At 53.4% G+C, this 22,303-nt stretch overlaps 10 protein-coding genes across 10 annotated transcripts; 2 read left to right on the top strand and 8 right to left on the bottom strand.

Moving 5' to 3' along the window:
- Positions 1 to 1,315: 1,315 nt before the first annotated feature.
- On the bottom strand, positions 1,316 to 2,456 carry CC84DRAFT_1200779 (ribosomal protein L11). The gene is made up of 2 exons (XM_018181685.1): positions 2,287 to 2,456; positions 1,316 to 2,124 (listed from the first exon to the last, which is right to left on the bottom strand). Exons 1-2 carry the CDS (start codon positions 2,413 to 2,415, stop codon positions 1,720 to 1,722), a joined length of 534 nt encoding a protein of 177 aa, XP_018041882.1. The 5' UTR covers positions 2,416 to 2,456; the 3' UTR covers positions 1,316 to 1,719.
- Positions 2,457 to 2,680: 224 nt separating this feature from the next.
- Positions 2,681 to 5,944, bottom strand: CC84DRAFT_1192038 (uncharacterized protein). The gene is made up of 6 exons (XM_018181222.1): positions 5,764 to 5,944; positions 4,802 to 5,716; positions 4,398 to 4,754; positions 4,296 to 4,323; positions 3,301 to 4,006; positions 2,681 to 3,222 (listed from the first exon to the last, which is right to left on the bottom strand). Exons 1-6 carry the CDS (start codon positions 5,894 to 5,896, stop codon positions 2,950 to 2,952), a joined length of 2,412 nt encoding a protein of 803 aa, XP_018041881.1. The 5' UTR covers positions 5,897 to 5,944; the 3' UTR covers positions 2,681 to 2,949.
- A 224-nt stretch (positions 5,945 to 6,168) lies between these two features.
- Positions 6,169 to 8,016, bottom strand: CC84DRAFT_1159037 (dihydrolipoyl dehydrogenase). Its single transcript, XM_018177121.1, has 4 exons — positions 7,775 to 8,016; positions 7,641 to 7,720; positions 6,357 to 7,590; positions 6,169 to 6,301 (listed from the first exon to the last, which is right to left on the bottom strand). Exons 1-4 carry the CDS (start codon positions 7,896 to 7,898, stop codon positions 6,210 to 6,212), a joined length of 1,530 nt encoding a protein of 509 aa, XP_018041880.1. The 5' UTR covers positions 7,899 to 8,016; the 3' UTR covers positions 6,169 to 6,209.
- Positions 7,870 to 9,190, bottom strand: CC84DRAFT_1224695 (uncharacterized protein; the record flags this gene model as incomplete). The annotated part of the gene is made up of 3 exons (XM_018183546.1): positions 7,870 to 8,411; positions 8,461 to 9,044; positions 9,095 to 9,190. 3 exons carry the CDS (start codon positions 9,188 to 9,190, stop codon positions 8,231 to 8,233), a joined length of 861 nt encoding a protein of 286 aa, XP_018041879.1. The 3' UTR covers positions 7,870 to 8,230.
- A 140-nt stretch (positions 9,191 to 9,330) lies between these two features.
- Positions 9,331 to 10,761, top strand: CC84DRAFT_1159036 (diaminopropionate ammonia-lyase family protein). The gene is made up of 2 exons (XM_018177120.1): positions 9,331 to 10,132; positions 10,184 to 10,761. Exons 1-2 carry the CDS (start codon positions 9,560 to 9,562, stop codon positions 10,700 to 10,702), a joined length of 1,092 nt encoding a protein of 363 aa, XP_018041878.1. The 5' UTR covers positions 9,331 to 9,559; the 3' UTR covers positions 10,703 to 10,761.
- On the bottom strand, positions 10,743 to 13,350 carry CC84DRAFT_1253967 (uncharacterized protein). Its single transcript, XM_018184423.1, has 4 exons — positions 12,904 to 13,350; positions 12,249 to 12,849; positions 11,540 to 12,191; positions 10,743 to 11,463 (listed from the first exon to the last, which is right to left on the bottom strand). The coding sequence occupies exons 1-4, from the start codon at positions 13,304 to 13,306 to the stop codon at positions 10,855 to 10,857; spliced, it is 2,265 nt and encodes a 754-aa protein (XP_018041877.1). The 5' UTR covers positions 13,307 to 13,350; the 3' UTR covers positions 10,743 to 10,854.
- A 1,009-nt stretch (positions 13,351 to 14,359) lies between these two features.
- On the top strand, positions 14,360 to 15,671 carry CC84DRAFT_1200773 (uncharacterized protein). Its single transcript, XM_018181684.1, has 2 exons — positions 14,360 to 14,928; positions 15,024 to 15,671. The coding sequence occupies exons 1-2, from the start codon at positions 14,443 to 14,445 to the stop codon at positions 15,612 to 15,614; spliced, it is 1,077 nt and encodes a 358-aa protein (XP_018041876.1). The 5' UTR covers positions 14,360 to 14,442; the 3' UTR covers positions 15,615 to 15,671.
- Positions 15,672 to 15,778: 107 nt separating this feature from the next.
- CC84DRAFT_1200772 (uncharacterized protein) lies at positions 15,779 to 17,467 on the bottom strand. The gene is made up of 3 exons (XM_018181683.1): positions 16,882 to 17,467; positions 16,370 to 16,823; positions 15,779 to 16,320 (listed from the first exon to the last, which is right to left on the bottom strand). Exons 1-3 carry the CDS (start codon positions 17,121 to 17,123, stop codon positions 15,931 to 15,933), a joined length of 1,086 nt encoding a protein of 361 aa, XP_018041875.1. The 5' UTR covers positions 17,124 to 17,467; the 3' UTR covers positions 15,779 to 15,930.
- Positions 17,468 to 18,071: 604 nt separating this feature from the next.
- Positions 18,072 to 19,385, bottom strand: CC84DRAFT_1200771 (alpha/beta-hydrolase). Its single transcript, XM_018181682.1, has one exon. It carries the CDS (start codon positions 19,202 to 19,204, stop codon positions 18,233 to 18,235), a length of 972 nt encoding a protein of 323 aa, XP_018041874.1. The 5' UTR covers positions 19,205 to 19,385; the 3' UTR covers positions 18,072 to 18,232.
- Positions 19,386 to 19,772: 387 nt separating this feature from the next.
- Positions 19,773 to 21,939, bottom strand: CC84DRAFT_1200770 (uncharacterized protein; the record flags this gene model as incomplete). The annotated part of the gene is made up of 1 exon (XM_018181681.1): positions 19,773 to 21,939. One exon carries the CDS (start codon positions 21,937 to 21,939, stop codon positions 19,972 to 19,974), a length of 1,968 nt encoding a protein of 655 aa, XP_018041873.1. The 3' UTR covers positions 19,773 to 19,971.
- Between the last annotated feature and the right edge of the window lie 364 nt (positions 21,940 to 22,303).

The raw sequence follows: 22,303 nt of genomic DNA, 5'->3' as shown, positions 1-22,303 counted from the left end.
ATTGTCTCTGACCCATGGAAAGGTGGTCTTTGCGGAGACCGATCCAAACTTCGTCAATCATGCATGCGAAGGCATTAGAATTGCCGTGAGTAAAAATGACCTCGATATGGCCCGAATATTCATCAAGGCGACCTCAAGGATGCTCGAGGATGCGCACGTAGATGTAACAATGTGTACACCACACCCACCACGAAATGGTACAGACTGTTCTGGAGGCCAGCCCAAATAGTATCAGGTCTGCAAGCATCGCCTTTCCAAATGTTGTACGACAAGGCGGCCACGAAATGGTTCGAATTTTATAGGCGGAGTCAAGTATGGTCAAGGCTCACACATAGACATAGTCTCCCTTGCAACGTAACGACCACGAGATGGTTCAAGCTCTTCTGGAGGCCAACCAGATTTCCTCACCAACCTAAGTAACCTCAAGTCTACAGGCTTCGCCATCCGAGGCGCTGTACAACGTGGTGACGACAGAATGGCTCGAGTACCTATGGAGACCTCTCCGGATATCGCCATGGACAAGGAGTATCAGATCCCTCCATGTAATGGGTGGTGGGCGATACACTTCGCTGCCGAATTAGCTCACCAGTGGCAAAAGATGCTATTGACTCCTTATCAGTACCATGTCATTTGCAGTAGATCGTGGTCACTTGTCACCAGGACCGGCAAGGCAAATCGAGGGGTTCAATGTTTTGGTTCTAAGGAAGTGTACGGTGGCAACGCATTTATGCCACCGTAAGCCTCGCATACGCAGAGATCATGAACATTTTCTAGCGTATTCATCTATTCCGTGTGTATGCCACGCTCTTCCTACATATTCCCTGCTTGGGAACTGCTAGGAGCCGTTGAGATCGCATTCCAGATATCGTAGAAAATATCGCTAACATGAATGGAGGCCACCATCTAGCGTTTTCTTCAAACGATGATTATGCATTTGTAAGGTTAGTCCTTCTTGCGCGTGGATTTTGTGTCTTGTGTAAATGCGACGAACGTGGGGACGTGGAGGGTGCTAGCGGATACGGATGGAGGTGGCTCGAGCGGGGTGCGGTCGGTGGGAAATGGTGATTGTGGTGCTGTGGAGGCTGGTTGGCTATGTTGGTGGATCGAGTGGGTAATGCCGTGCTGTGTTTTCCTTCTTGGGAAAGTGTATAAGCTGGCTGGGTTGATGAATTGCGTGCATGTGGTGTACCACGGTAGAAGGGTGGCTGTAGGCATGTTATATACACATGAGCCCTATGTTTGAAGATATTCGCTCGTTGTAAGGGACTACACCGCGTTGCATTGACTGCAGCAACTCTATCCTACGTTCCGTAGCCCAATGTTTGTGAGTATCAATATCGTTTCTTGCAAACCGGGATTTACCATCTTTCACCACTGTTTTCGCCGGCGTTGAACTTCAATGTTGACAGTCCTTCCTTGGCTCCCGGCGGACGTCTGGGCCGAAGTCGAGACCACCTTCACATTCTCCCCTGCATTTTCTGGCCCGTCGTTCGCAGACTCCTCGAGGTAGTAGTATTGCCAGAATTTGAATATAATTTACACGGCTTTCGCTACAGTAGATATACAGCGCGGGTATTTCGCGGCCCTTCGTGTCGGCTCCCAGGGAACTCCAGCCCATGCAAATGCGTGTGTATCCTACAACATCACCTGCGCTTCTTTCTCCTGCTCTTCATCCGCCCATCCATCGCTTGACTTCAGCCCACGATCCTTCTGTCTCCTCTACGGCACAACAACCACCCCCAAACTCCCCGCCTGCCCCACCACACTCCTCGCCAATCCCTCCAAACTCAACCCACTCAACCTCCCCTCACTCTGCTTAATCTTCGCAATCTCATAAACATGCTTCAAACTAACCGTCCCGACCGTCCCCTTCGTCGCATTCCCGTTCGTCGGAGTATTCGAACTTGTCTTGCCCTTGTTGCCGTCGTGGTTGTTCATGGGACCGGGGACGTTACCTGCGCCGCGGATCTTGGACTTAATGAGGGGCGCACCGGCGGCGGTGAGGAGGAGCGTTGCGGTGGGGGGTGTGCGGAGGGAGAAGTGGAAGCTGCGGTCGGGGCGGACGGTTATACGGGCGGGGATGGGGGTGCCGGTTATGTAGTGCGCGGTGCGGGCGTTGAACTCCTGTTGATTCTAGGTCAGTACGGATGGCCGAGGATTCTGGGCGATGCGCATGCGCGCAGAACGTCCTCCAGCGTTCGATCATGGAGCAATTGCGCATAAGATGCACTTCAACTCCTCTTCAAACCCTCTTCAACGCGCAAAGCTCCTACGTGCAAAACGTACCTTGCAGAAATCCATACTCTTCACACCCTTGGAACCCAGCGCGGGACCCACAGGCGGACTGGGACTCGCCTGGCCGGCGCCGACAATCAGCTTAACAATCTGGTCCTTGGCGAGCGCCTTCTTCGCCATGGTTGTGGTAATTTAATTTGGTTGTTTTTGCGTTGCGGTCGTGATGCGATGCTGGGAACTTTTGTTGCGGAGGTCGATGCGGAGCGGCGTCGGCGAAAAGACGCGCCAAGCACCGATGAGTATGGGAAATGTGAGCTTGAGCGCGTGTCGAAAGTTCAATGATGAAAAGTTATAGACAGAGATGCAATGTCATGGGAGGAATCAAGGAGTTCGGACGGTGTGGATACATGTTGAATAATCACTCAGGATGTTGGCGGTCAAAGCTGCTCTTGCTTCATGCATTACCCGTTGCAGCAGATGCGAGCGCTAGAGCAGGCCTACACGATCGCAACATGAGTAGACGTGAATGATGCCAGGAATGTTTTCATTACGTTCCGGCTGAAGAGCATCCCTTAAGCCGGTCTATCCTAGCCCGCCGCACCAGTAGTAACTGTGTGTCGCGCCATACCGCCCCCCCATGCCAATCGTAAAGTATCGTACAGTACTCTCACGCTGCACTGTTGTCTCCACTGCACACATCCCGCCATTCCCCACTCAAACAATCGTCTCCAGCTCCCGCGCGTAGCCCAGCGTGTTCTCGATGACCTGGTCGCTCGTCACGAGTATGTCCTTGCTGCCGAACTCGCCGTCCTCGCTCGGGAAGTATATCCTGCCGTCCTTGACAACCCACTTGCGCTCCTTCGCAAAGTTGACGACGCTGCCTTCAGACTCGAGGAAGAGGAGCGACTTGGCGTCGGAGATGGGGATCGAGGGGTACGCTTTCTCGCTGCACGACGCAATCTCACTACGAATGGTGCCGATGAGCACCTAGTTTATGTTAGCAATCATTCCATAGCAACCCAAACATGCCGCAAGCAATGCCGAGAGTAGAACTGGCGCACATACATCAGAGAACAACGCAAACTCCTCGCTGGGCGCATTCGAGCCCTTCGTCTGCCTCCACACCTGGTCGTAGCTGCCCTCCATGAGCGCCTGCTCCAATCTTATCGGATACTGAATGAATGCATCGTCCTCAAGTCCCCGCCCTGCCTGCGCAGCCGCCACCTCGAGCGTCTCCAGCAGCGTGTGGAACCCCGCGTAGTCACCGTCGCTCAGCAACAGCAGCAGATACAGGCCGGTGATCTTGCTTGCGTTGCTGCCTTTGGCCGGGAGCTTATCCTCGGGAAGGGAGTAGAAGGGCTGCAGTTGCTGGAAGTAGCGGGTGAAGGAATGCGGGTCTTTTAAACGGATCGAGATGATGGCACCGAGCTCGAGGGTTTCGCGGGCAAGCAGTAGGTGCTTGAATGGTGTTGACTCGGCCGGGATGAGGGTGTTGAGACCGAGCAGGGCGATCTTTGCGCGTGAGAGTATCGAGCCGGCTTGCTGGTACTGCTTCGACTGCAGCGTCTTGTGGAGCTGCTTGAGCAGATCTGCAAGCTCTCTCTCGGCCATGGTGTGTGGATGTGGCGAGGGCGGTTTGGGGTGATTGGGAGTCGGGGCGGGTTGCAGGACTGGTGGCGGGGGATTAGATGTGTTGGTCCGGTTGCGCGGTGCTGCAGCTTGAGGCGGCGGAGGTTGAGAGGCCCGAGCTTCGGGGCTCCACGACCTGGGGCTAGGCCATGACATATCACTTCCCTCAAACGTGCGATGTCGAATATACATGGTGAAGCCGTGGTGAACATGGACTTGCTCCGGTTCTCATGCTATATATCTACACGGATACACCGCTGTACATGCCGCGCACGACACGAGCCCAGCCCTGGTTGCTCATTGGCTTACATACAGCCAAATGACCTCGCCATCACGTTTGTGTCTCAAAGGCAGCAACATTTGGCGCATTCCATCCACCCACGCGCGTGCAGTACACGTCTGTAAGCCACCATCTCAGAGACGAGGCTGACGACCGGCTGCACCAAGGCGCACCCGACCCTCTTCGCGGGCCGAGCGTGCGACGCATATCAAGTCATCATTCGTCTATCGCTTCCGTCCAAAGCGGCCCTTACCGCCATTTCCCCCATTGCCTCTGATCTTGAGCCTCTGGTAATTCGCGTGTGCCCACGGCTTGATCTTACGTGCAGCTGCCTTGATCGTTCCTTCTTTGCCCTTTTTGTCGTTCTTATCGTCCGTGGCCTGCGTCGTTGACGCGGCCTTGGGTTTGCGTTGCTGCGTCTTATTCTTTTTGATGCTATGGGACGCGTCGCTTGCGTAGTCTGACCCATCGTCCTCATCAAAGACAGACAAGTTAGGTCCGTTGGAAGTATTGAGAGGGTCGATCTGAGTTTCCGCGACCTTTGCCTCGTCGTCGGATTCGTCAGGCTGCATCTCAGGTTGAGGTTTTGATTTGATGAAATTGGGTCGCACTGGGTATGGTCAGCAATAGAAAAGCAAACACACAAGGCAGACTTACTGATGACGCGCCTCGTCTGCCTCTTGAGACCCCTCTTCTTCCAGACTTTCCTGGGTTGCCCGTCTGGGCCCAGCCCAGTATCTTCTTCCTCTTCACCCTCACTCTCTAGACCGCGATCGGGACCCAAAGGCATTGCAGCTTGGCTGTCCTCCACTTGGATCTCTGGCATCTTGACCCTCTTCGGTGCCGGCATGCCTTCGGCCTCCATCTCAAGCTCGCGCATGATATCAGCTTCCTCTTCGAACCGGTTCTCCTCCTCTTGCCTCATCGCCTGGATCCTTGCACTCAGGCTTCGGCCGAAAGGTCTCCGCGCCCAGGGAGCAGGTCGGGCAGCAGGCTCATCATCTTCGTTGATCTTCGTGAGAGGGTTGTATCTTCGAAGGAACGCCGGTGTAGCGAGACCCCTCGAGCTGGGCGTTGTCGCATCTCCAAGCTTCCTCTTGTTCGGCGTGACTGCTAGGAACGAGTCGAGCAAGAACCTCTTGCCTGTGGATTGCGGTGTCTTTTCTCCACGGTGCCTCGATTCAAGTGATGTCTCGCCGTCCTTTCTGCTTGGAGTCTGCACAACGTTCAGCTCCACGTCAATTAGTGCGGTCCGCTTGCTTCTGCTTGGTGTCTCGGCGGGCAAAAGATCGAAGAGTCCTATGGCGTAACCATCGCGTTGCGGCGTGGGACCAATGAATGCAGGCCCTTCAGGCGAAAGCAGTTCAGTCGGCGAAGTCACGTCCTCCTCAGCAACACCGCTGTCCTCACGCTTCCTCTTTGGAGTGGTTGCCGTGACGGTTGTCTTGGTCACTTTCGTTGTTCGGTCGATGTTGTGGGTAACACGCCGTTTATCGGCTTTCCTCGGTGTTGTAGGGGCGACCTTGACGGCAAGCGCCTTTCTGAGGTTCTCGTAATCTATGTACTTCTGTGCTGCAAGCCGTCAGTAGTGGAAGAGTTAGGCCATCGCGTTTGCGTACATATTACCGCGTCAGCCTTGATATCGTCGCGTCCCGGTTTGCGCCCTCCATTCGTGTCGCTGAATCTGCGCTCCCAGAGCTTCAGATCGAGTCGAAGCGCATTACAGCGTTGTTCTTGTTCGGTGATACTCATGGCGGTAAGTGGTCGTGAGTGGAATGGCACCAGACGGGAAGTGTGGAGGATCACTTGATAGATTTGAAGATCGCCGAGAGACGCGCCAAAACGCGCGCGGGCGGCACGTCACGCGAGCACGAGCCACCTTGAGCAGGGGTCTTCAGCCTCACGAAATCAGTCACTTGGACTCGAGCTAATTGGATACATGAATCAACCTGTGTTCAGACGTGCACTGGCATGCGGCATATATTACAGGTACTATTCACAAACTCCCGCTGGAGCTCGACTTCCTGCGATGATGCTAACCGGAACCCAAAACGAAATAAGAAATCTAGTAGTGAACAGCCTTGTCGTACGTCGCCATAGCGGCCTCCTTGAACGCTTCCGAAAGAGTCGGGTGGGCGTGTGATGTCCGTGCAACGTCTGCGAAGATGGTAAGAATTGATTTCAGAGTACAGTTTGTTATTTGTTGACTTACCCTCGGAGCTGGCACCGTACTCGAGCGCAAGCACACCCTCGGCAATCATCTCACCGGCGTTGGGGCCGATGATGTGGATGCCCAATATCCGGTCAGTCTCGGCGTCAGAGATCATCTTGACGAAACCTTCAGTGTCGAGGTTGGTCTTCGCTCTTGAGTTGGCAGAGAAAGGGAATTGTCCGACATTGTACTTGACATTAGCAGCCGTGAGCTCCTGCTCGTTCTGGCCGACCCAAGCAACTTCGGGGTGGGTGTACATGACGGAGGGGATGGCACCGTAGTTGACGTGGCCGTATCCCTTGGTGATGTACTCAATGACGGCAACGGACTCCTCCTCAGCCTTGTGAGCCAACATAGGTCCGAAGGTAACGTCGCCAATGGCACGGATGTGCGGGATCTTGGTGCGGTACTCCTGGTCAATGATAAGGCGGCCACGCTCGTCAACCTCAAGACCAATGTTCTCAAGACCGAGGCCGTTGGTGTAGGGGCGGCGACCGATGGCCACAAGGCAGACATCGGCATCGAGAGTCTCCTCCTTGCCACCCTTGGCAGCCTCAACGGTGACCTTGACACCCTCGCCGTCAGCATCACCAGAGACGACCTTGGTGTTGAGCTTGAACTTCATGCCCTGCTTTTGGAGGAGCTTTTGGGCCTGCTTGGCGACGTCCTTGTCCATACCGGGCCCACCAATCTGGCCGAGGTACTCAACAACGGTGACCTCAGAACCAAGACGGGACCAGACAGAGGCCATTTCAAGACCGATGATACCTCCACCGATGACGGTCATCTTCTTGGGAACCTCCTGTAGAGCGATAGCACCAGTGCTCGTAATGACCTTCTTCTCGTCGATAGTCAGGCCCGGGAAGGGCGTGGCTTCGGAACCAGTTGCAATGAGGATGTTCTTGCCGCGCACGGTGGTTTCGCCACCACCCTCGATGAGGTTGACCGCAACTGTGTGCTCGTCCTTGAAAGCGCCGGTGCCCTTGATGTACTCGACATTGTTCTTCTTGAACAGGAATTCGATACCCTTGGTCAGACCTGAGACAGATGTGTCCTTCGCCTTCATCATCGCTGCGAGATTGAGCTTGACATCACCGACCTCGATACCGCGGTTCTTGGTGTCGTGCAGGATCTGGTGGTAGAGGTGCGAGTTGTTAAGGAGCGATTTTGAGGGAATGCAGCCGACGTTCAAGCAGGTGCCGCCGAGGGCGCCGCGCTTCTCGATACATGCAACCTGGAAGTTGTCAGTCCCTGTCGCATAGTCAAGCAATCGTGTTCGCGCACCTTCAAACCGGACTGGCCGGCCTTGATCGCCGCGACATATCCCGCAACGCCGCCGCCGATGATAACGAGGTCCTTCTCCTCTATCTCCAGTTAGCACCCGGCCATCGGTATTGCGCAAAGACATGGCCACTCACCAGCTTCCGAGGCGTATCCTCTCCTTAACCGGCCCTGGAAGTAAATGTTCGGGGCGCAGAAGGTGCTCTGGGTGACGGGGCGCGCTGCCCTTGGCACGGCGCGAGAAGCGACTGCACGGAACATGATGGCGGGGGAAGATCTGAAGCCCAAGGTTAGGAAAAGCCGCGAGCAGTACGGCTGGAGGATGGGGCGGTTGCAATGGGCGCGAGTGGATTGGTGATGGGGTTGTTGAGCTTTGAGGTGCAAGCGCTACTTTTCTCGCCCAATTCCCGGCTAGGAGCACTGACATGGAGCTTTGCGGCTAGGAACGGTGGCGCTAATTCGCCGCAACAAACATCACTCAGCAGCCCGAGGTCTCGCACAGTGCACGAATATAGCCCGGAGGCGAAAGAGTCACACGTGGCTATTAATCGTCATTTGGTGCCTACAAAGCGACCCTACTGATATACACTTGTCTATGCTTGGTCATCCGGTGGCTGATCTGTGTATGCAGGAGCTTGCACTACATCTGTTTCTTGTTGTCGCCGCCGGGCTTCCAAATCAGCAGCCCAGAGCGCAGAGCTGACAGGTGCAGTCAACAGGAAGAACATGCTAAGCGGTGGCACGAGCTGTAAGAAAAGGTAGACGGTGCCATACCTGGTGGGAGGTTAGCATCGGCCCGGAAGCGGATTCCGAGCGAACTCACCAGGTGTACTGCCACACTCGACGTCTTGCAAAGGCGTTTCGCTGTTTCTTGTTGAAGTCGAGCAACTTGAAGTATCTCCAATGTTGCAGGGGTCCGGCGCGGTATCCGGTAAGTAACAGGAATATCGGCACGCCAATGTACGGCACGAAGTTGAGCGGCAGCAGAATCACAAACTCTGCAATCTGCCGGAACGAGAATGGCGCGTATACGGAAGACTTGGTCGGCTTGCCGAGTCGTTGCACAGGATTGTTCAAAGAGTCGTCTGAAACTGGACGGAACTGACGGACCAGGTCGTCATAACCTTTGTGGACGAGTACTGCGTCAAAGATGTCCACCTGGACCTCATCCACGAGCCATGCCTCAAACAGCAACGCCGTGACGGCTGCTGATTCTCCCAGGACCAAGAACGTTCCATTTACCCACGCGCTTCCTTTCTTCTGGAAGAGGGCAAGGAACGCGACTTGTGGCAGGTATGCCCAGACGAAGAGGTTTGCGAGGACGAATACGCTCAGTAGGACTGCTGGAAGGAGGCGCCGGCGCGCGAGGGGGTATAGGAATGGGTGGCCGAGGAAGTATATGATTCCCTGCTGCCTGTTAGAGGGCTTTCTAGTGATCGCGCCGTAGGGAAACATGCCTTGATTTGGTACGAACTGGCGACCACATTTTCCCAGGTCGGCTGTACAATCACCCGCTTCACGTTCTCGGTCAATCCTGCCTGTGGCTGCGGCATGGTGAAGAGTGTACAGAGTTGTCTAGGCTGCAGGTGTCGCTATGCATCGCCTCGAATATGACGCCATTACCGGTAGCGTAGGAGCTCGGGCCTATGTGGCCATCCAACGCTGGTGGAAGGTGCTACCACTACGCCGCCCAATTCCGACGGAGAGCGTGTACGCAGCTGGATGCTCAATATGATGAAGCTCGTGAATTCACAACCATTTTATGTAGGCTAGAAACGACGCAGAATCCTCTCGCACGTCATATCCAGCTCCACGTTCAATGCACAAAACCGGGTACACATTATATCGCCAACGACCTGAAAGAAAGGAAGACCTTCACGTCCAACACTCTACGCCTAACTACCCTTTTCATGCAATTAACCATGTTCCTCAACCCCTCCGCCGCCTCCTACACCTACACCGGCTCACCTCCCTCCCCTCACGTCCTCCCCTTCCACCGTCTCCTCCCAGACTATGCCGCCACGCCCCTGCACCCCCTCTCATCCCTCGCCCAATCTCTCGGCCTCGCCTACATTTTCGTCAAAGACGAAAGCAACCGCTTCGGTCTCCCCGCCTTCAAGATCCTTGGCGCCTCATGGGCGACCTTCAAAGCCGTAGCCGCAGCGTGCGACGTCCGTCTGGAAGAAGGCGTGGGCGTGGAAGAGGTCGGAGCTGCGGCGAGGAAATCAGGAGTGAGGATAGTAACGTGCACGGCGGGGAACTGGGGGAGGGCCGTGGCAAGGATGGGAAAGCTTATGCGTATTGATGTGACGGTGTTTGTGCCGGGCACTATGGATGAAAGTACGCAGGAGAAGATTAGGAGTGAAGGCACGACGGTAGATGTTGTGGACGGGGACTATGATGAGGCTGTTCGCACGGCGAGAAGGGAGGCTGAGGGGAAAGGAAGTGTTCTCATGATGGATACGGGGTGGGAGGGGTATGAGGAGATTCCGCAGGTATGTGAGATATTGCCGAGCAGATGTGAGGGTGCATGCTAAGGGAGTAAGTGGGTTGTAGAAGGGTACTCTACCATGCTCACCGAGACGGATCAGCAGCTGCGGCAACATGGTGTTGGGCCAGTCACGCACGCCATAGCGTCCGTGGGCGTCGGGTCTTGGGCGCAGGCGGTAGCAATGCATTACAAGTCAACCACTCCATCCGCAGTTGTAGTAGCAGTCGAGCCAGACACAGCTGCTTGTCTAAGAACCAGCCTCGAGGCAGGAAAGATCACACCAATCACAACAGGGAACAGTATCATGAACGGCATGAATTGCGGTACGGTGTCGTACACCGCGTGGGAGGTGCTACGCCACGGCGTGGATGCGTGCGTAGATGTGACGGATACAGAAGCGCATCTCGATTTGCAGTATCTGCACACTCAGGGTGTGAAGAACGGGCCCTGTGGGGCAGCGCCCGTGAGTGCGCTTCGGAAGTTGGTGAGTGAGAAGAAGTTGGGGTTAGGGAAGGACTCAGTTGTTGTACTTTTTAGCACGGAGGGAGCGCGCGACTACCCTGTCCCTGCATGATGGTAGAATATTAGCGATAACAGCGAGGCTTGATCGAACTAGGATTGAGCATATCGATAACTAATGTCTGACATTAGGTACTGCGCTCCGGGGCGTATGACTCAGTTCCGAAAATCACTGCAAATTGACATCATTAGAGTTTGTCCCATTCCTCATCTTGTGTTCGAAACGCTACCCGTGTAGATGGTATCCGCCTCGTCGGTGTAGACTCTCGCATAACCAGGTCTTCGAAGGTAGCGGGATGGCACGCTGCTCCTGAAAGCAGAGTCCTCGTTTGGGGCGCCATTGTCCGATCTTCTGTGCTTCGCGTAGTCAAAGGGACTATGAAATGAGTCCACGTATTCTGGTCCCATAACATGGCCTGCCGAAGAGGACCGTTGATGACCTGATCGGCTAACCAGATCTTGAAGCTCCTCTTTTATTCTCGGCCGTTTCAGAATAGGAAGCTTCGACTGTCCGGCAGAATCTAAAACGCCCAGCTGTTCTCCAGGTGCTGTGATCGGAATGCCAGTCCTGCTCCGGGTCCAGTTTCCCACTCCGAGGGCTTGGTGCGCAAGCCGCTGTAAGTCCAGGAAAGAGTTACTCTCCCATTCTAGCCGGCTGTACGGGGGGTTATGTTGCTTATCGCGACTGAAAGTGTTGCCGATGGTAGTAGCTATGTTTTCGATGAAAGCCCCGACAACCATAAGGAATACGCCCACGAAGATGATGATGGACATGCCGAGGACGTTAAACGAGTAATACTCTGAGCTTCGGACTTTCTGGGAAACTGTTAGTCGACCGGGCGGTCTGATACAAGTGCGCAATCGCTCTCGTGTAGAGCAAGGGGCCACTCGCCTGATTCCGACACAGCTTTTCGCACAGTCCGGTTTCCGTATCGCTATCGCAAAGCGTCCGATTCATGTACCAGACTCCATTTTGTGTTGCTTGAGGCACATTAGACTGGAACGACGCAAGTGAGGCTTGAGCAAGAAACTCCATTTCTTCTTTCCATCGATCCGGCGCAAAATGATCCCATTGTATACTATTGTCCATTGTGAGTCTTGCCAGAAGATTAGGTAAACCTGGTGTGTTGTAGAAAGAGTCGGGGGTTGCGATCATGACGTTATTGGTCGCAATATAACCATTGAATGCTTTGAGATCGCTCTCCTCCGGCCACAATGCCGAAAAGCCTATATCAGATGCTTCTGTCACAAAATAATTTATGCAGCGCCTTTGGGGATCTGTAATCTTGGGATTGCAATAGAAAACTTGGGCAGCGCACCCAATGACCGTTGCTGGCTCATCTGACAAGTAGAGAGAATCTGATCCAAAGAACTCATATTGGCGTTGCGATGCGTTGACAGTATGGGCAAACCAAGGGTCTTCGACCTTCTCGCGGGAGAGGACATCAGTTGAGTCGAGAAACATCAACGCAACGAAAGCGTCTGTTCGGTTCAGATCCGCAACAAACGTCGAGTCTCCATATATATCGTTGGCTTGTATCGAGCTGTATACCGTCAACAAACCAAATCTACGTCTACATAGGCTTTAGGCGCCAACTGACCGCGTTCTGTAATCTTGAGCAACGGAGTCCGACCAGTAGCGCGCGACTTCATCAAATTCATCTTTCAGGGGCACTAAAAAGATGCGCCAGTCCATGATGTCGGAAGTAGAGTTGGTGATCGTGTCGTTGTGAAGGTAACTATACCGCATGAATGTCTTCAATGGATCTGATGGGCTAATGTATTTGGACTTATATCCATCGGTTACCAAAGGGGCGCAATGTTGAGTGAGGCGAACCTGAAATCGTGGCTCTGCATTGATTCCAAGGTCTCCCCAACTATCCAGGTATCCAGAATCTATATAAAGATTGTTCGATGATTTTTGACATATAGTGTCTTGGAATGGACATGTTGCATTGCGATCGACCTTGTAATGGAGCTTTGGTTTCGTGTATATCTGGCATGCTGATTGTGTTCTTTGCCGGTCTTGGTAGCATGCAAAAGCGTAGTTTAGATATTCCAAGAACATTTCGTTCCGATACCTGACTAGTCCGGAGGATACTGCGTTGGAGCTATCTTGGTTGTCCAGAGACTTTCCACATTCGGGTCCAAGAAGCAAGACTTCATTAGACTGATTCGCGGTGATCTGCGAAGAAAAAACACCTGGCGATACGTGTTAGCTATGCCCATTGTACCACTAGGGTTTATAAAACCCACCAGCAACTGCAAAACCCGCCGAAATAACAGATGCAACTATCCATACAGGTAATAAGCGACGAATTAAACCTCGACTTCTTTTTCTCCAGGCAATCAGAAGCGTTAGTGTGTCTTGCACGGCGCCTGGCGCGGTTTTCGAGTTGCGTAATATCGCCTGCTGTTGATGATACACGCCGTCCGATCGGGACTTGGAAGACAGGTGCTTGTGCAGAAGAAAACGCGCAATAGTCCAGAAGCTCTGCCCAGTGACGCCCACATACAGAGCCAAGAACGCAATCAAGAAGTTTCCAGCCTGCTGGTTGAGTGTCAGTGTGGCGCCATATGTTGGGCCTTTCACGTGGTTGATCCAAAATCCGGTGTGCACCTGATCATCGAAAGACTGGGTCCGAGAGTTGTTAACCATCGTGTTGAGGCATGTCAATGGAAGAGATGATGGAGAGCTGTGGGTGCGCTAAGGATGGGGCAAGGCTGGCGGGTACGCGTTGCTATTAATATAAGCACAGATTCAGCCTCGCAGCTACCAGGCGCGTCCCACATCGGTCCCAGCCTTGCGCACCATGCTGTGAGATACTGAAGGATACAGAAAATAGAGCCAATGAATCACTGTGTCCAGAACCCCAGCATCTTTGGTCTTCGTAAAGTATCTGTGTGCACGTGAGGCTGCCATTGTCCTTGACACCCGAGGTGCGCGATGAAAGTTCAAGGTGAGACTGCGGGTTTCGAGAAATTCTGGGTCAAGAGTGATTGCAGCGATTGGAAGTGCCGTGAGACAGAACGAGGGCTAGGGTGTTAATCCGTTATCGTAGCTGTCACGACATGAAAGCAGCTAAATTAAGCAACATTGGTGGCGACGCTCTAGGCTTGTCATGGATTGCCGCCACGGTGGAAACATGTACCTGATTTCGCAGCGATATTTGATTTTTATTCAGCCTCTATATCTCCACTGTGAGACCTGTTGACTAAAAGCAAGCTCTTGATGATTGTTATTGATGAGGCTAGAGCGAGTTTTATGTTAGTTCTCAAGAAATGGTCCCATATCTCCACATCCACTATTGCGCAGTGAGTCCCTCGGGTCCTATGGGAGTGGATTTTGCGCGGAAATGCGTCTCCAACGGGCCCCTCAGCACTGGAACATATAATTGTTGAAAAATAAAAGTCTAACAATCAGAGGATGCATATACAAGTGGAAATGAGCTAGCACAGTGATGTTACATAATTCACATTAGATTATCACGGAGAACCCCGTTTGCCCCGTCACATAATTACATGCTGTCCTCGTCAAACTCCCCACCCATCTTTTCATAGAGCCTGTCAAGTGTTGCAATCTGGGCTCAAAAGACACAGCACCCAACACTGCACTGTCAACAGAACCCATCATCCGTGGCAATCAATTTCGTTGCTACATAGCTATAAGTACTGCGCATCTTCTCGAGGATGTACGTCCCCTATTCGAACTTCTTCATCCAACCTATACCCTACTACGTTTATCGGCCTTTGCAACAACGTGCACTACCGAGCCCCACGGCAACAGATTCTGCGATGTGTCACTACACTATCAAATTCTTCGAGTGCGACCACAAGACCGACGATAACGTCAAAGGATGTTCATTGTGGGGGCAGACAGGAACACACTGCGACATCGATAACCCGGTGGTAAGAAAGCGGAGAGACTGCAGCATCCGCAGTGAAAACTTCACGGGACCATGTCCTCGATGCGAAAGTCGAGAGCGCGCACAAATCTTGAGAGATCAAGAACATCGTACGCGCATCGAGAAGGAGCAGGGAGTAGAGAGGACGCGCATTGAGAATGAAAAAGAGGAGGCTCGTGCTCGTAAGCAGAAACAAGAGGAGAAGCGAGCGGTCTTCGAGAGAGCACGCGAAGAAGAATTACTACGAATGGACTTGGAGAAAGCTAGACTTGCGGACCAGGAAGAGCAACGTAGGAACGCGGAGGCACACGAGGCTCACTTAAGGCGGGTCCAAGAAGAACCCGATGCAGCATGGCGGGCTGAACACGAGTACAAGGTAAGCAAGGTCATACACGAGTGCCGGCTCGTCTATGGAGACATCTAGTATCCTTTTTCGTTGCACAGACAGAACACATTGCTGACCTAATCCAGGATTTCACTGAGACCCACACTTCGATCACTCATACCAAGACTACTTACACGACCACAACAATCGGAGAGAGCTCTTCACCGTCACCACCTCCGCCTCCGCCTCCGCCTCCACCACCACCACCGCCGCCGCCGCCGCCGGCTCCAGCAGTCCCATTATTAGATTTCTCTCAACCGCCCAAGGAACAGAGTTACGGTCATCACTTCATCGGTACGCGTCGCCAACCCGTCCATGCCTCACAGAAGCTAGCAGCCGAGCACCCCCTCTCTCCAACTGCTCCTTTTACGCTTCGAAGTCCGCAGACTCTGGTAAGACTCCCAACTGCCGTCAAGCCTTCCCCTCAATCATCGCCGTCATCTACTAGTGGCCTTTCAGGTTTGTCTCCGGGTCGTCAGAAGCTTCGTTCGCGCCCGCCTCCAAAGGAAGCGCCACAGGGCGATTTCGCGAGCGAGTTGCAAGCAACGTGGAACCGAAGGGGTATCAGGCACGAGACTGATGAGGATGATGACGATGGCATTACTACTGCTTCGATTTCGCCGTCGGAGTCGGCTTCTCAAATTGGTGGTGAGGCTCCGAAGGGATGGAGGGGATAGCAGTTATTTGAAGATAGGTTTGAGTGTCTGTAGTTGGGAGAAGCGAGAAGCGATAGGTATTCTATGTAAATAGATTGTGCTATTCACATTTCCAACTAGCTTTGAGCATTAGAATCAACAGCTTTGAAGTTTTCAACTTAGATTATGATATTGAAGCTGTAGAGCAAATATTCTTTGGACTGGAGACCCTCATTACGATCCTGTGATATTTCCTAAGCAAAATTTTGCTATCCAAGTCCAAGCACATCGTGGTATTTCCAGTCCAAACGCCATTTCGAAGACACAAACCAACCACTGAGTCAATTCCTTAGGTTCCTTACTTGACCGACACCATGTGTCCATTTCCGTTCGCAAAACCAGATACATTGTGGTGAACCGACTGCTGCTGGTACTGATATGGCTGATTTGGCTGCCCGTTGTACGCATACTGCTGTTGCGGCGGTTGCATCGGAGCAAATGCTGGCTGCCCATATCCCGTAGTGTTGTACGCTGTCTGCGCGGCGCCGTCTTTCCAGAAATTCAGCTTGCACAAGCTAACGATGGCAACGTAGGAGAAGATTTGGAAGAAACCGTCGAGGTAGTACATAGCCGTGTTCGTGTCTACATCGAGGTATCTGTCTTGCAGGTCCTCGACGATGGTTACGAGCTGGAAGATCACCCACAAGAGCATGCAGAGGATGAGTGCAATCGTGCGTTTCATGACGTCCTGTTTGAGTTAGTGCGGGCCGAGCATTGGGGCTTTTTTGAACACTCACGTTGACAGGGATGCTCTTTGATCGTAGCTGCATGAGCAGAGCTGCAGAAATAGCACCCCCAGCAACGACGCTCAAGAGATAGAGTATCCAATACGCAGCGGCGAGCTTACGTTCGTCATCCAACTTGGTCCTATCAATGTGTTCCGATGGTTCGTCGTAACGCCAGCTGTTCACAACAGTCCAGCGATTGTAAGAGTATAGGCCGATGTATCCGGCTGTGAGCGCGGCCATCACGCCAGTAACAGCGAGCGTGGCAATCTTCACAACAGCCTGGCCCGACCCAAGGCGCTTGCTAAGCAGGCGGTTAACTCCCCAGACTTGGATGAACAGCAAGAGCCATTGCCCGATGTTGAATAAGATATTGAATGTGATCGCGAAGTTGTAATAATCGAGTATGTTAGGGAGAACCCAGCACTCGCGCAGTACGGTGCCCAGAATAACAAGCGCCCAAGCACTGTGCTTCATTAGCAAGTCGTCTCTTCGCATAAGGCAGAAAATTTCGCGCGACATACACACTCATAAAGCCGAGCACTGCTAAGAGTAGCCCAATCAGGCTCGCCGATCTTTTGCGGACACAACAGGCGAATATCAGGACAGCGAATGTAAGGACAAAGAAGAGGCAGTAGCTGACAAAGTATACGATGGTTGTCGAAAAATACGTCGCATAGGAGTCGTTGAGGAAGCCTGGACAGACTGGATCGCTGCTTCCTCCCCCAAAACTACTGCCGCTGCCGCCTCCTCGCCTTGGAGCCATGATTGTATATTTGCCGTAGTCTGCTTGCTTCGATGCCGGCGATTCGATATCGGATGAGCTTCCGCTCAACACTTATGGTATTTTTCAAACTGTCAAAGTCGAAGTAGAGGGCGAAATTCACCAAAAAAACATTTCTCTACAGCAGCCCCATCTCGTGTTATAATGGCGCGTGTGCCTAACACAGCCGACTATTTTTATGCTGCCACCGGTGATGCGACTCAGCCCTCTCGTATTCTCAGGCAAGCGACGAATTACAGCAAGGCTGTCTTGGGGTCAAGATTTCGCCAAGCGGACTGCCCACAATTTGGGGGCCGCTGACTGGCTCACTCAGGCGAAGGCCAGGGGAAAGCTTGTTGCAGGGCTTTGGCTGCAAGCCACCCTGCCCCGTGGTTTGATGAGCATGGTGCTCGGCGGAATTCCTTTCAAGGATGGAATGCGAAGTACGGTGACTGGTGATGGGCCTTTTTCGTTGGCTTTGGATGATTTGACCTGTTGATGCTTGGCACCCATTTTTGTGGGGCTGTTGTTTAGAACTATTATTCACTTCTCATGTGCTGTGGCTCGGAGATCATGTGGTCTGTGTGTTGTGTTACGTTCGCCGACGCCTTAAGATTGTTCAGAGGCTATGCGAACATCACAATCGGGCGATAGCCAGGCTGCCAACGGTGCGTATCGTACAAGGTTGCAGGGACTAAGTTTTGAGTATATTTTCCAGCAAAGCTTCGTGATAACAAGATTCTGGGTAGCATCGAGCTAAGGAGTCGGCCTTTGTGGATCTTAGACTACGCTAGATACAGGTCGACCAGGGATGGTGCCTGCGAAAATCTAAGGTCCACAGTGTTTGAACTCGCGAGGACAAAGCGTTATAGGCCACATTGGCGCCTGCGAGGGTTGCGCCAGGTAGGTGTAGCGAACTACACATCTTAGCAAGTCAATACGCCCCTGCGAGGGTAGAACGGAAAACAATCTAAATTTTGCAGAACTCTTGAAGCTGATAGCGTACTCCAAACGTCACTTAGAATTAAAAAGAACAGCTTAAGTGATGCCCCTGCGACGTCCAGTCCATCAGCCAGAGCGCGCGACGTCCGACACAAATCTTAGCCGTCGTTCTATCTCTTCGCACTTTGCTCGAATATCTCTTTCTCGTGATGCTTCCAAATCGTAGAATGCGTTCCGCCTTCCAACACTCTCAGCCTTCCACCACCCAGGCGCTCATCTATCCATTTCGCTGTAGCGACCGGCGCGACAGCGTCCTGGTCCCCATGCCACAGCCATACTCTCTCGCCATCAATATCTTTCAAGTCGAAACCCCAATCGCTGGAAGTGATGCTTCCATCGAGCATAAATCCTCCAGTCCCTTGCTTGAAGGTTTCCAGAAGTCCCGCCACTGCGTCGTCGAGGTCGGTTTCTCTGTTTGGATCTGGCTTGAGAAACTCTTTCTCTTCTGGTGTTTGGCACTGGTCCTCCAGAGTACGTTTTAACCGATTAGGATCCAGATCCCGATATGGGGCCAGAAGACGTGGTAATATCATGTGCCGCGCGGCAAGCTTAACAGCCCACGGAGTGAAGCCTCCTAAGCGCCATGATAGGTAAGGCGTCGTATCCAGGAAAGCCTCTATCGGCGCGATGCCGCAAACCACCGTCGTCCTCCGCAGTCGCTCCTTGGGAATGAATCGTGCGCATGCCAAAGCGAAAGGTCCTCCTGCGCTCCCTCCGACGATGCTGAAGCTTTCAATCTTAAGATGATCCGCCACACTCAGTACGTCCTCCGGCCACTGTGTCAGCTTTCGATCAACTAAGGTGGATAGTCCGTTCCCAGGGCGATCGATGGTAATCAGGCGAGCGCCGATGGTTTTGCAGAGCTTATTCCAGCTGCGACCTACGAGTCGACATCCGGGCATTCCATGGAACAAGAATATGGCCGGGTCTGATGGATTGGTTGAGCCATACGTTGCATAACCGAGGGTACGTCCATCGGATAGGTCGAGGCTTTTGCTTTCTTCGGGTCTTAGTGCAAGTTTGGCAGGATCCGGAGGCGACGACGGAGGTAGAATTTCGGGAGAACTGAACATGCCACCCATCTCATGTGATTTCTTGGTGATGAAGATTACTTTGCGAAACGAGCAAGGGCTTGTGGCGTGATGGGTCGTCGTTGAGAGGAGGGTAGAAAGGGTGTGGTGCAGGGTAGGTGAATGTGAGAAATCCGGAGTATATTTATCATTTTGAACTCGCAGAGTACTGCGGCCGTTGGTCTACCATGGGTAAGCTGACATGAGGGCTGGTTCACGAAGTAAATTCGGACCTGCGTCGGAAAACCGGAGCGCCGTTGTGCGATGGCCCCATTTGTACGTGGGGCCAGAACGTTAATTGCAGCGCAACATCCTACCAAACTATGGTGGAATACTGTTTTTGTCTTATTAAAAAAATGTTTCTTCCACTATAACACATCTAGCCAGTCAAGTAGTCAGCCAAGCACTTACTCAATTGAGGGTAAATCGCTTCTACTGCTTGATTGACTGGCGTGACTTGTGAAGTCTTTTCCATCAATTCCGGCAGTAGTTATATCTCCACAATGTCTGAAGACGTTGAGCACGGCCGATACACCATTGCCGCAGTGAAAATCGTGAACTTTCTTGCCATAGTAGTATACGCCGAACCCTGCCTGCTCAATAAGATCTCCCCCGATTATGTTATTACCTAAACCAACTGGAAAACCCACTCCTGTACTCCTACAACCGCTTGTAACTCTGTAGCACCCACGTCGAATTCCGGCGGCTCGAAAATATCACACCGTAAAGAACTATTCACAGAAAATATCAAAATGAGGCTCCCCTTGAGCACATCACTCCTACAACCACATCCAACTCCCGACAACCCACGCCACAAACACTACACCCTCCACACCCAGCGCCAACATGCCCACCAGCATTCCCGGCGTCACCTTCTCCGCACGCTCCCTCGTCCCCTCTCCCCTCCACACACTATTCCCCAAAAAGATGTATAACACCGCCGCCGCCACTGCCACCGCCAGCATAACCACCAACACAGTCAACATCTTGAACGGCGCAAATGCATGGACAAACTGCACCGTCGTAACCTCCCTCTCCGCTACTCCATCACTCCGCGTCCGCTCATGCGCGTGGGGATCTGAAGGGCGCCGATTACTCGCCGCCACGCGGCGCGCCCAGTGCACCCACGTGTACCGCGCGTCGCCCGAGCGCGGCGCGCGATATAGATCTAGCAACGCATGCTCGGTGAAGGGTGGACCGGGATCGCCAAGCGTTGGGAGGCCGCTGCGCGCCGCGAGCAGCGTGCCGGCTTGTTCGTGCAGGCCGGGCGGGATGGAGGACCCGCTCCAGGCGGAGACCTGCGCGAGGCGGATGTAGCGCAGCTTCCTTGCGCTGAGGACACGCAGGACCCACGGGCCGGCCAGTCTACGATACGTGGCGCGTAGCTCGCGCGCGAAGTGCATGTCGTCGTAGTCCGCGGCGAGGTGGCGCAACTTGGGCTTGAATGTTGGGCTGGGCTGTGGTGTTGCGACGAGCGAGGAGGGAATGGTGAGAGACTCCATGCGGGAGGCGATATGGTTTCTGTTGCGGCGGAGGCTGAGCCAGATGTAGCTTTCGCGCGCGGAGTTTGTGCTGCGGGCGGAATTCCAGCGCTCGTGCTTTGTGGTTGGGGAGGATGGGCTGTGAATGAGACCCTGCGCAGAGATGTTGCGCTCGAGGCGGGACCGTGGGTCGTAGGCGGTGTCGTGAGCCATGCCGAGGACATGGATCCCTTTCTGGGGGGAGGTGGAGAGCGGCGTGATGTAGAGGTCTGTTTTGCGCGGGCGGGTCTTTGGGGGTGGGAACTCTTTCTTGGGACTGAAGGGGTAGGGGGTCTTGATGAAGTGGGCTGGGAGGTGAGGTGGCCGGTCTGGGTCATGTACATCTGTGTGGATGGATGGCATCAGCTTGATATGTCGCTGCGCCGAGAAACTTCTTTGTCTCGAGGTATCTGGGAAGGAGAACTGCGGAGCCGGGGGTGAGTTTGGCTGAGAGTCGATGGCCTGTAGAGTCGCGTAATGGGCATTGAGAAACGCGTTCATACGGATGCTTTCAGACTCTGACGTGCTTCTTTGATAGCGTCTGTGTGTCTCGGTAGACACCCGGCTAGGTGGGTCTTCCTCGAGATTCTGCGATACAGTTCGCGAGACATTGAGTGGTCGTGGTATTACATCCGAGGAGTCATTGCTGAGGATGCTCGAGCGTGGTGAACCGTGATTGTGCACAACATTGACCCGGCTGTATCTCTTGAGGCTCATCTGGCGTGCCTGGCTCGGCGGACGCCGCGCTGCAGGTGGGACCTCCTCTGTAGCAGAATCGTGCGCAGATATCTGGTTGACAGGCGGAAGTGCCGTAAGATGTTCACTCTGTCTCTTTCTCCCTCTCTCTCTCTCCCAATCCTCGCTTCTGGTGCTCTCAAATGTGGCAGCTGAGACTCTGCTCCCCATTCTTTCTACATCACTAAAGCGCCGAGTTCCATCGTCATCCTCCCATTCGGAGTCATCGTCGCTAGTAAGCTCCAGGAAGTCAGCCCCGGGCTGGGTCCCTGCTGCCATGAGGCTTCCTGTTTCGGGGTGTATCGATTGCGTTCGTGTAGGTGGCGATCCGACGATGCGCGGCGACGAAGCTGGACTGGATGACAAACGTACAGGTGGCGGGTGGCTCAAAAGCAATCCTGGTGGAGGGCTGAGAGGTGTCGAAGGCAGTGGTGGGACAGGATGTTGCTGCAGTTCGCTGGTAGCCTCTGGTAAAGGAGGTGTGTCCGTCATATCTGCAATACTGCGAAAGTAGCACCAGACCGGTGCAATATTTCTCCCGTGTGTTATCTGGCCACGCTCTTGTTGGAAGTCTGTCGCCGATGGCTCAGGAACTATAGTCGGGTCCACGACATCCGACTGTGGTTGCTTGAAATCTTGATGGCAATAATTGGCGAACAAACGAATGGTGCCGTGAAACAAGCCAGATACAGAGGACAAAGCGACTTAGAACCCTTGTTGGCGGTGGCTGCGATCATCAGGAGGTCGGATGTTTGGAAATCACAACAAAGAAGGCATGTACCTGAAATTGGCGGAAATGGCCGCGCACGTCTGTGGAATGCCGTCAATGGTAGAGCAGCGCTTGGGTGAAAGACCT

The sequence above is a fragment of the Paraphaeosphaeria sporulosa genome, assembly GCF_001642045.1.
Source record: "Paraphaeosphaeria sporulosa strain AP3s5-JAC2a unplaced genomic scaffold CC84scaffold_1, whole genome shotgun sequence".
Lineage (NCBI taxonomy): Eukaryota > Fungi > Ascomycota > Dothideomycetes > Pleosporales > Didymosphaeriaceae > Paraphaeosphaeria > Paraphaeosphaeria sporulosa.
Note: the sequence above shows the minus strand (reverse complement) of the source record. Positions and strands in the feature narration are given on the sequence as shown.

Coding starts and splice junctions, on each gene's coding strand:
- CC84DRAFT_1192038 (XM_018181222.1), bottom strand. CDS start 5,896: ATGAGTATCACCGAACAAGAACAACGCTGTAATGCGCTTCGACTCGAT. Junction 4,007..4,295: donor GCGCCTTGGTGCAGCCGGTC/GTCAGCCTCGTC, acceptor GTCATGGCCTAG/CCCCAGGTCGTGGAGCCCCG. Junction 3,223..3,300: donor AGTTTGCGTTGTTCTCTGAT/GTATGTGCGCCA, acceptor AACATAAACTAG/GTGCTCATCGGCACCATTCG.
- CC84DRAFT_1159037 (XM_018177121.1), bottom strand. CDS start 7,898: ATGTTCCGTGCAGTCGCTTCTCGCGCCGTGCCAAGGGCAGCGCGCCCC. Junction 7,591..7,640: donor CCGGCCAGTCCGGTTTGAAG/GTGCGCGAACAC, acceptor GACAACTTCCAG/GTTGCATGTATCGAGAAGCG. Junction 6,302..6,356: donor GTACGGTGCCAGCTCCGAGG/GTAAGTCAACAA, acceptor CCATCTTCGCAG/ACGTTGCACGGACATCACAC.
- CC84DRAFT_1159036 (XM_018177120.1), top strand. CDS start 9,560: ATGTTCCTCAACCCCTCCGCCGCCTCCTACACCTACACCGGCTCACCT. Junction 10,133..10,183: donor GGTATGAGGAGATTCCGCAG/GTATGTGAGATA, acceptor TAAGGGAGTAAG/TGGGTTGTAGAAGGGTACTC.
- CC84DRAFT_1200773 (XM_018181684.1), top strand. CDS start 14,443: ATGTGTCACTACACTATCAAATTCTTCGAGTGCGACCACAAGACCGAC. Junction 14,929..15,023: donor GGGCTGAACACGAGTACAAG/GTAAGCAAGGTC, acceptor GACCTAATCCAG/GATTTCACTGAGACCCACAC.
- CC84DRAFT_1253967 (XM_018184423.1), bottom strand. CDS start 13,306: ATGGTTAACAACTCTCGGACCCAGTCTTTCGATGATCAGGTGCACACC. Junction 12,850..12,903: donor GGCGGGTTTTGCAGTTGCTG/GTGGGTTTTATA, acceptor ACGTATCGCCAG/GTGTTTTTTCTTCGCAGATC. Junction 11,464..11,539: donor AAAAGCTGTGTCGGAATCAG/GCGAGTGGCCCC, acceptor ACAGTTTCCCAG/AAAGTCCGAAGCTCAGAGTA.
- CC84DRAFT_1200779 (XM_018181685.1), bottom strand. CDS start 2,415: ATGGCGAAGAAGGCGCTCGCCAAGGACCAGATTGTTAAGCTGATTGTC. Junction 2,125..2,286: donor AGAGTATGGATTTCTGCAAG/GTACGTTTTGCA, acceptor TAGAATCAACAG/GAGTTCAACGCCCGCACCGC.
- CC84DRAFT_1200771 (XM_018181682.1), bottom strand. CDS start 19,204: ATGGGTGGCATGTTCAGTTCTCCCGAAATTCTACCTCCGTCGTCGCCT.
- CC84DRAFT_1200772 (XM_018181683.1), bottom strand. CDS start 17,123: ATGGCTCCAAGGCGAGGAGGCGGCAGCGGCAGTAGTTTTGGGGGAGGA. Junction 16,824..16,881: donor GTGCTCGGCTTTATGAGTGT/GTATGTCGCGCG, acceptor AATGAAGCACAG/TGCTTGGGCGCTTGTTATTC. Junction 16,321..16,369: donor CAAAGAGCATCCCTGTCAAC/GTGAGTGTTCAA, acceptor TAACTCAAACAG/GACGTCATGAAACGCACGAT.